The 18,250-nt window shown below is 37.9% G+C and overlaps 1 protein-coding gene across 1 annotated transcript in view; it reads right to left on the bottom strand.

Moving 5' to 3' along the window:
• LOC134798038 (E3 ubiquitin-protein ligase AMFR-like) overlaps window positions 1–17,810 on the bottom strand; it is a 37,451-nt gene extending 19,641 nt beyond the window's left edge. Inside the window, exons 1-2 of the mRNA XM_063770367.1 lie at window positions 17,344–17,810; window positions 9,822–10,079 (exon numbers count right to left, since the gene is read on the bottom strand). Coding sequence (XP_063626437.1) covers window positions 9,822–10,079; window positions 17,344–17,640 — 555 coding nt within the window. The 5' untranslated portion in view covers window positions 17,641–17,810. The remainder of the gene's footprint in view (window positions 1–9,821; window positions 10,080–17,343) is intronic.
• Between the last annotated feature and the right edge of the window lie 440 nt (window positions 17,811–18,250).

Genomic DNA, 18,250 nt, shown 5'->3' with positions numbered 1-18,250 from the left:
TTGCGGTAATTCGACTGCGACCTCTGTGAGCTGGAGCGATTGCGGGACTTGCTAGACGCACGAGCACGAGATCTTGATCGCGACGGCCTGTCACTATCGAGCTGACTTTTTAGTGTTTTCATGTCTTTAGTCAACTCACTCACTTGACGTATGAGAATAGCCATTTGAGGATCAGGCGCCGATGCTGCTGCTACTTGAGGAGTTGCTACGCCGTGAACACGGTCAGCCAACTCAGCGAGCTCTTCAATTGGGTCATTGTGCTTCGACGCGATCACAAATTGCATGTTGCTTGGCAGGCGAGACGTCCAGATAGATAATAGGAACTCATCGGGTATATTCGGCCCTGCCAAATGACGTAGGTGGCGGAGAAACTGGGAAGGTTTTCTATCACCCAACTCTTCCTGACTAAGTAGCTGCTTTGCTTTCTTCTGCCGAGACACCGACAGTCTTTTGATGAGCTCATCTTTAATTTTTTTATATTTGTCAGTGGCTGGTGGCGAGACAATTATATCCTCCACCTCGGCAGCATATTGGGAATCGAGCTGCGCGACGATGTAATTGTATTTGGTCGCGTCCGCAGTAATATTGGAAACAGTAAATTGAGATTCCATTTGAGCGAACCATACTGCAGGTTTCTCCGGCCAAAATACAGGCACTTTTACGCCGATGCGGTAAATTTCCGTGGGTATGCTGCCCTCTTGAGTACCTTTTCTTGGTTTGCTCGGCCCAGGCATCTCCGTGTCTACGAATCCGTCATTCTCGTTATCGCTCATTTTCAGTTTTCTACGTGGTCACCAGTGTAGATGTGGAAGGTAGAGTTGTGCTGGGCGTGGTAAGCGGGTGCGGATGCAGGGGCAAATGATAAGCACCAAACGTTCGTTTTCGCACACCGATTTATTGTCCGTAACGGCACACAATACACATCTATATAAAATAGAAGGTGTGAGAGCGAAAGCCAAACAATTATTCAGAAATACAAATTTAACGGGAAAAAGCAACTTAGTATGACAGCCACGATAACAAAGTTCGTCTCTAAGGGCTCACTGCGCCTGCGGGAGGCGGGCGCAATACATCGCTGTCAGCGCTGCAGCCGAGGGTCGATCCAAGGTCGATCGTTAGACCGTCAAGCACGGCGCGCAGCGCTTACAGCTGCTCTAGGATTATTTACACAGAACAGAGCTCATACAACTGAATATTATCTAATAATAAAATCGGTCGCTCTGTCCGCGAGTAATTAAAATATATTAGGGATAAACTATAAATTCACACTGAAAAAAAAACCTGGTACTGGTAACCAGAATCTGGTTAGCTGTACTATATTGTCTTGTTGTATATGTGACGACAGGACACTTTGTAAACATAACCAGACCATTCTTGTTAAATTAAATTTGTTAATTCTATGAAGTGTATAGTAGTGGGTATAAGACTTTTAGTAAACCCAACTAGCCGGTCTGTTAATGGTTACTAAATAATACAGTAACATATACATTCCTGTCCTGTTGTTATAACAAGGTATTCAGTATATGCAGGGTTGGGCAAAATACTGGCTCCCACGTATTTCAAATACAAATTACAAAATACATTTTTAAAAGTATTTGAAATACCAAATACAAACTACTTTGGTGACTGGTATTTGAAATACAAAATACAAATTACAGTGTTTAAAATAATGTATTTCAAATACAAAATACAAAATACTTTTCTTTTTTTTTGTTTAATCATTTAGTTTTTTTTAACGAATATCCTTTCCTAAAAACTTATAGGGTCATTGCGCTTGTTTTCGTCCTTCTCTAGTTTTCGTCCACTTGACGAAATTTGAATATAAACCTACATTGCTGCACAAATTTGGACTGATTTCAATCCTTAGCTAAACAATATATCTGTCTACATATAAAAAATATATTTCGCAAATAGTAAATTAAAAATGAAATATATTATATGCTAATCTGTCAAGTGGTCGAAAACTAGAGCATGGACGGAAACTACTACATACAATGACTCTATCCCCTGGCTGTTGACGAAAAGTTCTGCGCAGAATAGCTCGCGCAATGTACCTATTTTCGCTCGTACAAGTCGTACATTATATTTAAAAAAATGTTCCATTTTAGGATCATAGAATGTAATAAAATGTATTTTGTAGAAATGTATTTTGAACCTTGAAGTATTTGAAATACAAAATACATGTGAGTGCAGTATTTGAAATACCAAATACAAAATACTTTTCCAGGTAGTATTTGAAATACAAATACAAAATACTGAAATGTATTTCAAATACGTATTTCAAATACATGTAATTGAAATACTGCCCAACCCTGAGTATATGTAACTGAACGATTTGTGCGGTGTACTGGTTTTATATTGTTCACGTTACCAGAACGCACTGTGCTAATGGGGCTTCTAAGCGAGCCATATGTTCACTGCAATATGTGGCCGGCAACTATTGGTGTCCTCTTACTCACATTTTAGAGAGGGACACTAATAGTTGCCGGCCACATATTGCAGTGAACATATGGCCCGTTTAGAAGTCCCTTCAGCACAGTGGGTTCTGGTTACGTGAACAATATATAACCAGTACACTGCTCTTCTAGTAAATACAGACAAGTTTTACACACTTATTTTTTTTTTTTTTATTGTTCAAATAAGTAACACAGCATTACAGTAAAACCAAGGCACTGTGACACTACAAATGAAAAAAACATTTTGTCTCCACAAAGAAAACAATAGACACAAAAATGACATACAAATTAAACATTGGATTTGGGCGACGACGTAACAGCGTGGCTCCGTAGCGTCGTCTGACTCGGCGTAGGATTCGGCAGGTTGCCCCGGAACCGCCGAAACACCACACCCTTCGGCCAGAAGTCCGCGCTTGCGATGGTGTCCTGCAGAGGCCGCGGCACGCGCACTACAAATGAACTGAAGTGCACATAGTGACGCGACTGTAGCTGGTGCACCCTCAGCGTGTAGCCAGTCTTCCGGCGGACGTACTCCACCACCTCGTCGGCCCCGGCGGAGTAATGCAGGCGAGACACGTAGAGCGCCTTACTCGGTGTCGCAACTCGTAGGCCAGAATTAACCGGCTCCGCAGTGCCACACAGAGTTTTACGAGGCGCCCTGCGCGCCTTGCGTTTCCTTTCCACCAGTTTGAATCCCTCCTTATCCACATCGGTGCGGGAGGACTTTTCCTTAATCGGAGCCCGCACATTTCACTGTGTCAGCAACACGCAAACAACGCGCACTTATACTATACACTTGTACTAGTTTACAATAAAATTATGGACAGGATCTACGTAAATAAAACATCGACCGGCCGGAACGTAAGACGCTGGCGTAATGGCTGCCGTTCTGCGACTTGCGCAATTCCTTTCTCCGCCCCCCGCCACCCGCGCATACACCGTGGTGTTGGCACAACTGTTTGATTCGTTCAGACTACAATGCATTATAGTAACCACAACATAATAACTTGTAACGTGTACACTCGTATCTTTATTTTTACATATCAATAGTTAGTGTTACGATGCATATATTAAACGAGACAAACGTTTAATATTTACAACACTTGCATCTTTACATATACAACGAAATTGTAAGCAGTACTAAATTGCATTTAACTAGAATTAAAAAGTGATGTTTAAAAAACAAGTTTTACACGATACAACATTTTTTGTTATTACTACCGGATTTTAGTAGGTATAACTATATTTTTAATTACTATACGTTCTGGTAGTATTGTAGAAAATTATTTTTTTCGGTGCATCCCTACAAAACCAATACCAAAGTCCGCCTTCGAAAAAGGAAAATGTCTCATTTTCCTGCGGAACAAGTTCATTAAAGATGGCCGAGTGGCCGTACTTTATTGTCTGTAATAACTGTCATTAGGCACCACAGTTTGCCCATTTGTAATCCTTATTGCAAGGAGATAGAGTCTAACGTTGATCACTTAAATGTATCTGTTCGGGCCTCGGTTGTGAACTGAGATAATGGTCGCGGCACGTGACTTGAGAATCATTATCATTATGCACTGAGAGAAAAAACTAACAAAAACACACTTAGAATTACAAAAATAAAACTTAATCCGGGGACAAGGAGAGTCAACTAATAGGAACAAATTGACTTTTGCAATTTCCATTTAGTAGGAAATACAACTTCTATATTTGTAATTTGAAGTATGCTAGAGTAATTTCAGAAATTTGGTTTTGTTATTCCGAGAGGTGCTTTAGCAATATCGGAGGTGATGACGTCATGGGTGAAAACTAACCGTTTTGTAATTCTAAGCGTGCTTTAGCAATATCGGAGACGATGACGTCATAGGTTTTACTAAACTGTACTGCGATTCCAAGCTAGCTGTTGTTATTCTAGAAATAATGACGTCACAGGCAAAAACTAAACTGTTTGCAATTCCTCCGCCCCTAGCAAACGGGCGCCGCGAGAGCATGTCGCGCGCGTGGTAGCTACCCGTCTCTATTTCTGTCTGTATGAATAAAAAAGCATTTGGTAGTATATCTCTGTACTAAAGAGGCACTATAAAAGCCTGTCGAGATATTCTACCCATTCCTTTCATATTCATACAGTCAGAAAGAGACTAGTAGTTATTACGCGCGCAACATGCTCTCGCGGCGCACCTGTGCTAGGGAGGTTGGAATTGCAAACAGTTTAGATTTACCTTTGATGTCATTATCACTAGAATAACAACAGCTAGCTCGAAGTTGCAGAACAATATATTCCTGTAGACCCCAACTACACAGTAGGTCGCGGTAATATGTCCATGGTCCACAATATATCCTAAATTTATTATTTAACTTAAGTATGTTTTAAACAAAGAAGACACGAGACACGCCCGCCCGACATCCGACACAATACTAACTCTAACCAAATGAACGTAGCAAGTAGCTGTGTTGGTATTACAAAACTCGTTTAGTGATTGGTACAACAATGAACATAAACACAACAAGTCTATCTACTAAATACCAGTAAACTTTGTAATGTCGCTATAGTAACAACTGAATTATTATTTTAAATGGGGTAATGTTATTCCCGCGAACTCGTTTTTTAGATATTACAAAACTATGTAAGTGAGACATTTACTAAAATCATAACTTGAAATCACAGATGCTTTTTTCCAAAAATCACAAACTTTACTAGTAAAAATCGGAGAATTTTAGTAGTAATAAAAATGGATTGTAACAAATACTGAACTTTGTTTAATGCTCCATTTACTAAAGTCTGTTTGCTGAAATTACACTGAGAGAAAAAACTAACAAAAACACACTTAGAATTACAAAAATAAAACTTAATCCGGGGACAAGGAGAGTCAACTAATAGGAACAAATTGACTTTTGTAATTTCCATTTAGTAGGAAATACAACTTCTATATTTGTAATTTGAAGTATGCTAGAGTAATTTCAGAAATTTGGTTTTGTTATTCCGAGAGGTGCTTTAGCAATATCGGAGGTGATGACGTCATGGGTGAAAACTAACCGTTTTGTAATTCTAAGCGTGCTTTAGCAATATCGGAGACGATGACGTCATAGGTTTTACTAAACTGTACTGCGATTCCAAGCTAGCTGTTGTTATTCTAGAGATAATGACGTCACAGGCAAAAACTAAACTGTTTGCAATTCCTCCGCCCCTAGCAAACGGGCGCCGCGAGAGCATGTCGCGCGCGTGGTAGCTACCCGTCTCTATTTCTGTCTGTATGAATAAAAAAGCATTTGGTAGTATATCTCTGTACTAAAGAGGCACTATAAAAGCCTGTCGATCTCGATTCTACCCATTCCTTTCTTATTCATACAGTCAGAAAGAGACTAGTAGTTATTACGCGCGCAACATGCTCTCGCGGCGCACCTGTGCTAGGGAGGTTGGAATTGCAAACAGTTTAGATTTACCTTTGATGTCATTATCACTAGAATAACAACAGCTAGCTCGAAGTTGCAGAACAATATATTCCTGTAGACCCCACTACACAGTAGGTCGCGGGTTAATATGTCCATGGCCCACAATATATCCTAAATTTATTATTTAACTTAAGTATGTTTTAAACAAAGAAGACACGAGACACGCCCGCCCGACATCCGACACAATACTAACTCTAACCAAATGAACGTAGCAAGTAGCTGTGTTGGTATTACAAAACTCGTTTAGTGATTGGTACAACAATGAACATAAACACAACAAGTCTATCTACTAAATACCAGTAAACTTTGTAATGTCGCTATAGTAACAACTGAATTGTTATTTTAAATGGGGTAATGTTATTCCCGCGAACTCGTTTTTTAGATATTACAAAACTATGTAAGTGAGACATTTACTAAAATCATAACTTGAAATCACAGATGCTTTTTTCCAAAAATCACAAACTTTACTAGTAAAAATCGGAGAATTTTAGTAGTAATAAAAATGGATTGTAACAAATACTGAACTTTGTTTAATGCTCCATTTACTAAAGTCTGTTTGCTGAAATTAGATTTAGTATTACTGAGCTGTTTGTAGAAATAAATAAATTTTACAGAAATAGTGAAACTTCCATGATTACTACTAAAACTTCATTTTTTCCCCCAGTACAGAACTGTTTATTAATTCCTGGTGGTGATTTTTCTCTCAGTGTAGATTTAGTATTACTGAGCTGTTTGTAGAAATAAATAAATTTTACAGAAATAGTGAAACTTCCATGATTACTACTAAAACTTCATTTTTTCCCCCAGTACAGAACTGTTTATTAATTCCTGGTGGTGATTTTTCTCTCAGTGTGGCTTTATTACGGACCATATCACGTTAACGTTATTTAGACATTCATTTTCTATAAACATTATAAACAAAGTACATATATACTAAAAGTAACTATATCGGTGGACCTTTATATCTTTGATTATAAATGAGGTTTCCGAACAGGTTAGTTAGCGTGGACGATGATACAAAACGCATACTCTTCCTTCCTAACACTGTGTTGTGTGGAATTTGGTACGTTTACGAGTGCTCGTCACTGTCCCAGTAGTCCCAGTACATGTCATCCTTATAGTTCGTTTTTTTTAGCATTAGAAATAAGGTAAACAATCTTGATGTGTCTTTTAATTGAAAAACACATTTTAAAAATAAGTTACGGCAAATATGTAACAATTATGAATCTAATACGATCATTTATATTCTTCTGCTTTCATAAGTCATAGTTACTGATTTTTAAAAAGCGTTTTTCAATTAAAAGACATGTCAAGATCGCTTACCTTCTTTCAAGTTTTTTCTAATGCTAAAATAAACGAACTATAATCTTATACCCATTAGCAATAGAGGTGGTAGCAGGGTACCATCGCCCACACTGTTACCTGTCAATCGGTGGACCTTATTGCAAAAAGCATAAGGTCCACCGATGGACAGTTAACAGTGTTGCCGTTTGTACCAACTATTGTCGTACATTTAGCATCGGGCATCGGGATTGGGACGTTTACCTTATTCCTGTTAGATATAAACTGCCGATTGTCACAAGGACCTAGACCCAGACCTAATATTATTCGCGGTACGAATTCCGACATAATATGTCATATATCCGCATTATACTCGTTACGTCATTGGGGTTGATTCTGGAATTTCTGGATCACAGCGATGCATAAACAGACTTATAATTATTTCCTTAACCTCTATACCTATATTAACAAGACTGTAGGCCGGTTGAATCAAACGTAATTGCTACAATTTTATTTTACTTGTAGGTACAATCATCTGCAATAATATGTTACTCTTCGAAGGCCGCAAAAATATGTGACACGCTCTCATACCTCTACAAATAAGATTGTGTCAGATATTTCTGCGGTTTCGTTGTGTAACATATTATTGCAGGTGACTGTACAACACATAGACAAAATATCACCAGTGTTATGTTATTGCCCTTTCCGCGATGCGCCCGCGTCACTGAACATTTTCAATTTGCATACAATTGGGAATCGGATCAGGATCAAGGTGACGCAAAACCGTAAACAACGCATTATTCTTTATTAATAACACGCATCAAAAAGCAATCTAGAAAAAAATATTCAACTGCTTCCGTTTAACAAAAATATGCACATATAATAACAGGAACATTCCGTGCATCATAATCCACGGATCATATTGGTATGGATATACCAATAACTGACCATCGCGGAATTCGTGGACCCTTGTCTTTGGAACAAGGTTTGCGAATTGGAATTTGAAGAAGCAGCGTAATATAACAAGTTTTTTTACAAGTTATTTGTTAACTTGCATTAACTGTCACATGATCATTTATGCCATATCGTTGTCTTCACACATGCGCGGTCGCTCAAGGCAGACAATATCACGACAGGAACTTTAAATTAGATTTAATATTTAGAATGACCTTACCGAGGTCTTAATCTACGCACAAATCGGCCGGCAAGGTGAAGAGCGGATTGTATCATTGCTCCCTATCGAGGTCACAAATTAGCGAATGCCAATGTTTTTTTACTTCTTCGGTTCAGATCGTGATCACAGATCATTCTCAAGTTGATGATCTCAACTATAAAATGGAGCATAATAAAGACAATTCACACGGGCACCACACATCATCATAAGCACTCGCGTACTAGCGTCAATGTTTACTTGTTGGACCAGTAACGTACGGCGAATTGACAAAGTCAGCATTGTCAGATAACAATTGCAAACGTGGTGAAACAGCGTCCGGGCCATATGTAAGGGCCGATTTAGACGGCGCGCAAACTCGTATGCGTTTTTAGTTACATTGAGGACTGTTAATTACATCAAATTCAGCCGACCAATCAAATACCGCAATGCACAGACAAAACATCCTCTAGACTGAGCATAGTCGCGCTACCCCCGCTGCCACGCATACGGTAAATTTACTCCATGTTCGAGTCGAAAGTATCTTTGTGTGACGTCCGTGAACTCGTTCGTCGTTTGAACGGACGAATCACGGCACGGGATCTCGCTAACCTCGTCCCGCGCACCCCCGCATTTTTGGCAGCATCGGTTGCATGAAATAATTGCTCTACACTACGTCTAGAGGATTCCTAGTCTATGCCGCAATGTAATGAAACTCGCATGCGAGTTCTCACACCGTCTAAATGAGCCTTTACATCCGGTTCGCCTAGGTAACGAACAAGTGCTAGACTATAGTTCGTTACGCAATGTTTTTATCTTCAGGCGCTTTGGCGGAACTTGTTTGTAACACAACTGTATGCAAATTTCACGTTCATAGTGAACTCGATGAGCTAAAGCTACATGTTATGTATATCATTTTTTGTATCAAATTTTAGCCAAGTATTAATAATTATGTGTCTTGAATTCTGTTTGATATTATGTATCTATAGTTTGTCAGTTAGCTATTATTATCGAGTTCTGAAAATCTAGGTAGGTACTATAGGTGTGAGGACTATAGTCCAGTGTACACCTCATTAAAGTGGACGCTTATGCTCAGTAAGTAGTAGGACGTTTATATATAAGCTGATAATAATTTAAACTTAATAAATTATCGTTCCAGCACGGATAGCATGGTCGCGCTTTTATCGCATGTTGTGTCCTGCCCTGCGTCACTTTTGCACTTACACACTTGTTAGAACGTGACAGGTATAGTGACAGACGATGAACAGGTGACCATATTAGCCCTACAGATCTTCATGTCACGTACTTTCCTGACTATGTGAATGTCAGAGTTAAGGTTCATGGTGATCCACAAGTTGGAATCCAATACTATAGTATGTGATCTAACATAATAGTGTTGTAAACTTCAGACAACCACTTTGGTTTGGTTCAACCAAACGCTGTCATCAGAAGGGATCTCAACCTTGCTGATATAATGTGTTAAGTAAAACACTCACGTATTCAAACCGGTCCTTGCACAGCTGCCCCAGCAGGTGCAGGAAGCCGACGGCCGTGAACCACGAGCTCCACATGAGCACCTCGTCCACGAACTGCACGTTGAGCACGCCGAACACGAAGATGAACTTGTAGAACACGTAGTTCCAGAACTTGTCGCGGACGCGCGCCGCCTCGGCCACGCGGAGGCGCCCGAACACGAGCCGCTGCACGCCCCACCCGAGCAGCGCGAGCAGGCAGTACGACATGTTGATTACGGTCTGAAACAAAGGACAGTCAAAATTAGAACCACGTACTCACGCACATTCAAAATAGGTAGGTAGAGTCAAGAGGGCGAGGTGTTCAACATGATGAGCAATAGGAGCTCTCTTGGACGAACTGCGTATTGGACGCACAGCTAACAAATCCTTTTAACCATACCACACGCTTAGCTCTTCGGCTGCTGATTGTTTGAAATGGCCAAGTGCTACTTTGCGATATAGATTTACTAACTAGTGCGTGCCAAACGGTTTTCAATTTCTCAGAAGGTGAACCCTTTCCAAGCTACATAAGGGTGAAAGTGCAACAAAAAGTTTGCAAGCCCCTCTGAGCATGTTATACCAACAACCAATGATGGGGAAAAAGTGGCAATAAAAATACATTACCTAGCATGTAAAGGTCACGCGTAATTGTTATGATTCAGACTTCAGACTATAGTCAGTAAAACCTATAATTCCCATGTCGGATGGTGTGATTTTTTATCCTTGAGGCAATACCACTCATCAGTTGAATAAGAAAACAAGGCAAGAATACAAGACACACAAATTGGAAAACTAGAGGGCAAAAATAAAATTATTTTATTGTGTGTTGTGTGTGTGTACCCAGTTTGATCCAGTCAAAGGTACTATTATACTCTTGAGTCTTGGTTGGTCACTTTAACTTTAGGTGTTGAACATGACAATTATTTCCGTTTCTAAACAAAGTCTTACACTCATAAATCTCATAATAATGGAGGACTAACGAATAAGGGTGAGAGCAAACTGTCTGTCAATGGTATGGTAATAAAGCGTTCGCTAAATTATATTATTTATATTGTATGTAAAGTTTCCTAGTAAACTGATGAGTGACGTTGATCAGTCTGTCAAGTGTGGTTGGTGCAACTGGCCCTCAGTAATGTGAAAGGGCTCTCGACTCTCCTCAAGCGAGCCCACGATGAGTTAATGCCCCATTGAAAAGTGAGAGTTATTACCAAAGAGTATAATAATATACGTTACATATCTTATACCTATAGAAAGTTATTACGTTGGCTCTATCACCGTATAAGCATAATGTTTATTTTACTTGCAACTAGGTAAGGTATAACTTATTCTGTGTCTTAAAGTTCCCATGTGTCTGTCTGTGTCTTCCTCAGCTCATTCCGTAGGATATACATAGGTACTTAGTTTGTTTTGTTTATCGTACAGTCAACGGTAAAAATATGGGTGTACAAATCATTTCAAAAATATGTCCCATAACTCTTATGTCAGTGAAGTAAGAACTATGGGACATATTTTTGAGTAAGTTGTCTACACCCATATTTTTACCGTTGACTGTACTTTCCATTGATCTCAACACAATGTCTTGTTTAATAATAATTGTCCAAGAAAACTTTGTCACCTTTACTTTATACAATTGCAAAGAGGTTGCGTAAGGTAAGGGTTATCAGCTTTATTGTATTTAGCCATTAATTGAACGTTTTATATATCTTCTGTCTGGGTTCGAACGGAATTAACCGAGATAGTGAAAGTAATGAGTGTAATGACTAACCAGTTTAAGCTACGTTTCGTCGCGGAGTCTAGGCTTTCTTTCCCGAACCTCTAGGCTTTAGCTAATAAGTGTAGTGGAAGTCTAAAAGTATGCAAGTGAAGTGTGCAAATAGTTCGGAGTTCGGAGCGTGAGACTCTGGAGGGTTTTGCTGACAATGACTTACTTATTTTTATTACATATGTTTATTACTATGTTCCTAAAAACACAGTGTTCTTAGTGTTTATCTGACAAGTAGCCGACGTAGTGTTATATAGAGACACTAAAAATACTCACACGATAAAAAAAAGAAGTGTCATTTAATGAACTGAATCAATATGAGTTTAGACAATGATTTGAAAAAAAAAAGCCTATTGTTAGATCGATCGGTTGCAATTGTTAGGTTTTTTATGCAGGACGTTATAAGTATAACATTAGGTATTGAATTTATGTGCATAATTTATAAGTTCTGTTGCACATACGAATTATAATTATACGTAAAAAAAAAGAACTAAGGTCTACTTATCAAGTGACAGTGACAGAGAACGGGGCCGACCGGTTTATTAGCTCAAACCATTTACGTGACCATTGACCATACACAATGGATTGTATCATTTGGATAACTAATATAAGAAACAATATTACGTACGGTTAGTCAGAATAGGGTATTATACTGTTTTTAAAATAAATTATTTTACACCATGCATGAAATAAAGTACCAGTAAAATATTAGAAAAACACAGATAGTAGTTATTTTTAAACACAAGTTCTATTTAATAAATCGGATAGAAATATAAAAAGTAAGTGAGTTGACTGTGACGTCACGATAAATACGACGTTTCATATAAATTCCATATTAGCAAATCGTTTTGACAGGTCTAAAAAAGTAACTGATTTGACTAGTAGGAAAATACCTTATAGTCAGGGCTAAACTTGCTAGCTTTTGTACGATATCCTTCAAGGATTTTCATTAGGGTATATTTACTACAGTTTATCAACATGATATTACATTCATTCAATATGTGTAGGAAATTTCAAAGTATCGCTGTTATGTATTCAGGAATTAAAAATCAGAAGAACTATATTTGAAGTGAAAACTCCTTTAGCGGCGCTGAGCACTTTTTGTGATGGGGAAAAAATGTTAAACTCGTAACAGGTGTCACGTGACCGTAAGACGTAACCCTCTCTTTCTACCGCGCGGCGAAAATGTATGCCTGAGCCTGCTGTTTCGTTTAGGCGGCGCAGGGCGCTTGCGTAACGTCATGTGTGACGGACAATGTTACAAATGTTACAATGTCATTGTGTTTTTCTTTTTTGATTTAAATGCCATCTAGTGAGTTTCCCTCAAACTGGTATTAATATAACTCTAGTACTCACAGTGATGTGCTTAGGGGTTTCAAGTAATGCGACGAAATAACGCTAGATGGCGTTAACCTCAATTATACATAGTGCTGCCGACATTTTGCACTAGATGGCGCTGTTATTAATATTTTAAATTACAATGTCGTTGAGTTTTCACTTCTGCCGGCACTCCCGGAGTGCAAACCGTTGTTTTTTTTAAATGTTGTGACCCAGGCACAATATTAAAAGAATGTTTTAGAAAATTTTATCTGTAAAGAAATATATATTCAGTAAATATAGTGATCTATCTCAAACTGTATAAAATGTGATGAATATGACTCGTCTACTACATTGCTCTTGAGTGTAAAATTAGCATATTAAACACTTTATCGACGAAGCCGAGGAAACGGCTAGTTTAGACGAGGAAGCGGAGAAATCTCGAGTCATTATTATTTATAATTTCGCGTTAACACGAGAGCTACCTCACTACCTGATTTACTTTTTGATAACAAATCTATTCAATTAAGAGTTACTGCTATATGAGGCCAAAGTACAATTTAAATAGCTCCTCGATTTTAAGTCACAGCCTGTAAAAGTATCTACTCCGACTTGCCTGTAACAAAGTGTGGCAACGCCTCTATGTAATATGTTATTTGACGTGTATGGAACAGTTTTCATGCAACACACAGAATGTATCTAAAAACTACGCAGCATTAACAATATTACGTGTTGCAGCTTCTATTCTTATCGTTGTTGTGTGTGCCAATTTATATATAGTTAGAGAAATACACAATCGCTTGTTTTGTAATTATCATGAAAAAGCACAATATTCACAGACTCGCTTTTTAGAATAAGTACCGGACCAATCGCTATAACCAACTGTTTTCAAATCATTAACTGGCTTCTATTTTATTCCAGATATAACAGAGCCTATAATCGACCGAGCGAGAGCGAAGTCTCCATTTCAGCTTAGGCAAAAACGCTTTCATATTTATCTGTCCGGCTGTTCTCCTCTATGGTGAAATTTCTCATGGTTGCATGGTCAATAATTATACATTTGTTGTTTTTTGGTGATTCAGTTTTTGCAAGCCACTAGTGATTATTTTTATATTTAATTTGGGAAAAGTAAACAAGAAACAATGTATTATTTGTTTATCACCGGTTGCCAACATAATATCTGAAAGCAAAACGCCGTAACTGCTTATACAGTTGCATTAAATTCTGGCATCTTTCCACTATATGTGAAATACACTATGCGCGTCTTTAGTAACGCAAAGTCGTATGTTTCAATGGGACTTGTAGACAAATACGACGTTTTCACAATAACGGCTGCGTTGGCAAATAACCAGGGGAATAACCGTCGCAAAACTATGTTCTATTTCTTTCACACAATCCCCCCAGACGAAGGATAGAGTGGGACAGAGTGCTGATAAGACTCGCGTGATGTGATAGTGTGACGTGTAGTGACGTCACAATGCCGTAAGATATAAACAAACTTTGGCCGCGAGCAAATATTTCGGTTCTCCGATAATGTTTATATTGGACTGTTATACTTTTCATACTTATGTTATCAGCTATTCAAATGTATGGTATGATTATGACGCATTATGTTAGTATTTATGTCCCGATATTTAGTCTAGAAACTCTAGAATGTGTTCTCGATAGTATGATCTAGATTCTAGATGTCGGCAAAATGACCGCTCAGATCCGATAACTGATTGAAAGATAAGTTCCGAACAAATGGGCTCGCCCTTCGGGCTTCAAAAAAAAATGTCGGTAACCTCTGTAAGTATTGAGGCTTCAACATACTTGGAAAAACCTTATATGTTGATAACCCCTGGACTAAGGCGAAGAGCGGCGTCGTAGGCTCGGTCCGGTCTATTAGGATTACCTACACCGTGAACATTATACAAAATTTCAAGCCGAACGACCGCGAGCCGCCTGGCGGAACGGCGGAAGGTGCCACACCACTCCGTGTGTTCTTAGCGTCATCATCATCATACTGTCCTGGCCGGTTTTAGCAGCAAATGTACGGCCACATTCACTGCAATGCAAGTCAGCGCCCCTCCGATAAAATTGTAATTGATGATCGCAGGTGGTCGGGCCTTAAATCGTCATGCTTCGCATCGAGATCTACTCTTCTTCTTCTTCGCTTATGGTAGTATCAGCACCACAATTAACTGACCATTCCTAGACCTTATCTCGTCACAATAGCGTTTATAGTCAGTCAATAAATTGTTTCAATGGTCGCCGACTGACTCCATCATACGCAATTTTATGAAACAACGCGACGTCGCATGTTCGCGTGACGGTGACTTGCGGCCAGCGATTGGTCACTTTTTTATACATTTTTTATTACGCAATTTATTTGTAAAATAGGGTTTGGCTGTGACTCCGGTTTTTAAAGTACATTATTGTGTATTTTTGTCCCAAATTACTGCAACATTATATTATTTATTAACAATGTGAAACAGCAAAATGTATATTACACCGTAACATTTAAGATGAAAGATTGTGCACGAATCAGTTTACAATCTAACATAGATTAAATAGGTTAGTTTGTAACCTTTCCACTGTATATTATTGATGCAAGTATTATTTTATACCTAAGAATTTTATTATACCATTAACAACACAGGCAACAACAACTAATTGCCACATAAAAGTGTTGCAGTACTTTTTAGAACTATTTTTAGATAATATTTCTGGGAATCCTTTGGTAGGCCTTGTACAAACCTAATCTGTTATCAGCAGCATGAACATTCATTAAACACTTATGATAAGATGACATACTAATATATTATTACCTCTACTTTTTCATCAACATTAGCATTTGCATAATCAAATCTAAATGGATGTGTTTATTCACTAAATATGAATGACAATCATAATATAAATTCATGTAGATTAGTCTAGCATAATTTATAATGAAATTTCATATTATGAGAATAAATATCTAAATCTGAGGTTATTTAAATTTAATTGATTCTAAGTTAAACCAATAGTTATTCAAGGTGAATCAGTTATCAGGAATCAATATAAAATTACTTATTGCGTAACATTAGATAATACAGGTGTTGCATCACAGATAAAGATAATGTTGAAGAAGAAATTGTAACACCGTTACATGGTATTTTCTAATGCTTAAAGTTTTTTTTTTTGTTAAGTAATAACTTTTTAGGTAGGTAGGGTACGGGCCCAATATGAATCACCAGCTTATGTGTTCAAACTTTGCATAATTTACTTTTTCATGGTATAAATATGATACTTTTTAATAAACAATAATAAAAAAATAGACAATGGAGGAGTGTTTTTTCAAAAGGGCTCATTTCTCTTATGAAAACCATACCAAGATAAGCCTTTTTGAAAAGACTCATCAATTATTTAATTTTTACACAAACTTATATTCTCATAATTGCACTCATTCTCATTTATATTTTTTGTGCTACATGATTTCAGTTTATTTATTCTAATCTCATTCTTAAATTAATACCACTTTAGTTTGTTATTATGTTAAACATAATCACATAAATGGGGTTGGCAACTGTCAAAGGTTTGCCTAGATGGTGCCATCATAGCTTGCCCCTTTTTCTATGAGATTTGGCTTAAAGAGCTGCCATCTGCTAAAAACTTCCACCGGCCAACCCCATTAATAACATATTGATAATCCAGCAATTTCCTGCAAATGAGTTTACACTTGTGCAATAACTGATTATTATTTAACTATTTGCAAATGCAATCATTATACAACAGATAATTAGTGAACCAAAACAACAGTTGAAATTCATAATTAGGTGTTAACTTAAACCTGTTGAACATGACCCCAAAGAGATTAAATAAATTAATTAATTAAATTGTAATTTAGATGACATAGGTAAAGCTAACTTTAGTCCCCCCAGAATAAAAATAATCAATGAGGAAGTATGAGATAGTTAATCTGGGTATTAAGCATAAATAATAAGAGTTGATTTGTAAGTGTCTTGATTTTTTGCTCTCATAATGAGGGTGACATTTACACCTGTGAAAAAACCCTTTCTTTTCAATAAATATAAAATAAAAGATATAAATATGTAAACATACTGATTAATCATTAAATAATACATGAAACTATTTATCAAGATTGAAAATGTTATTTGGTTCTATCATTAAGAACACCATTCATAACTAAACTAGTTGTAAACAATAATTTGTTTACATACATGCATGACATAAACAAAACATATCTATTGAAATTCCAATTCAGCTCCACAATAAACTATTCTACAAGACCCTAATAAGGATAATTAACTGTTTTCCTTGAGAAGAGACTTGGCTTACTGACATAAGTCATCTCTTGACCTGACCTGAGTTACAGGACTAGTAGTCAGCTGACAACTTTCTAATAATATCTACTGGATTAATGAGCATTGGCTGTCGACTTACCCACATACAGAGTGGCTCCTGCATCATGAAGGCCAGCACGTCGGCCACCTGCTCGGAGATGATCCGCGAGTTGTTGAGGAGTTCGGGGGCCCCTGCTGCGGGCTGCAGGCGCTCCGCGGGCTGCAGCCCCGCCTCGCCCGGGGGCTCCGGCCGCGCCAGCGTCGCGTTGGCTCGCCAGCCCGCCTCGCCCGTCACGCTCAACGCATAGTACACAGCCACAGACAGCAGGGAAACACTCGCCGCCGTATAAACCTTGAGGTTCGGCAAGGGCAACCGATCTATAAGTGTTACAGGCATCTTAAAAATACCCTAGTGTATATCAATACGACACTACGTCCCACTACACATCACAACACTTTATTAATGAGTTTTGGTCGTAATTAATGGGTTGCACGCAGTTTTATCGAACTATTGCGAGCTAATAACACATCAGCCAACCAATCGTCAGATAAACAGGAATGACAAGTGCGAGTGAGAGATGGCCGGGTTATTCACACGTTCTCATTAAAGTCATTAAAAACATCGTACTACGGTAGAATTTGATAGCACAATTTTTGGCGAATTTTTCATTTAAATGATATTTTGTATAAAGCCATCGCTGATTTAGATTGAAAAGTAAATTTTAACACTATAGGTAGATAACATATTATCACAGAAAAATTGAACACACAGTCAATTTTTGTTTGCTTGGAACGGAACAACTCCTAATGTCGGGCGTAGGAATAGACATTATACGATTTCGTTTAGAAATTTACTACTTTCGAATCAGTTTCGATCGAATATATTTTTATGCTTATATTCATTTATTTAATTAAAATGTAACCTCATAATTTTAGCAAATTCAACTGTAAAACAATTATCATGTTAAAAGTTTCTACTTATTATTTTAACTATTTTAAGGTTGTTG

Source organism: Cydia splendana, chromosome 16 (genome assembly GCF_910591565.1).
Source record: "Cydia splendana chromosome 16, ilCydSple1.2, whole genome shotgun sequence".
NCBI lineage: Eukaryota > Metazoa > Arthropoda > Insecta > Lepidoptera > Tortricidae > Cydia > Cydia splendana.
This window is presented reverse-complemented; position numbering and strand designations above follow the sequence as displayed.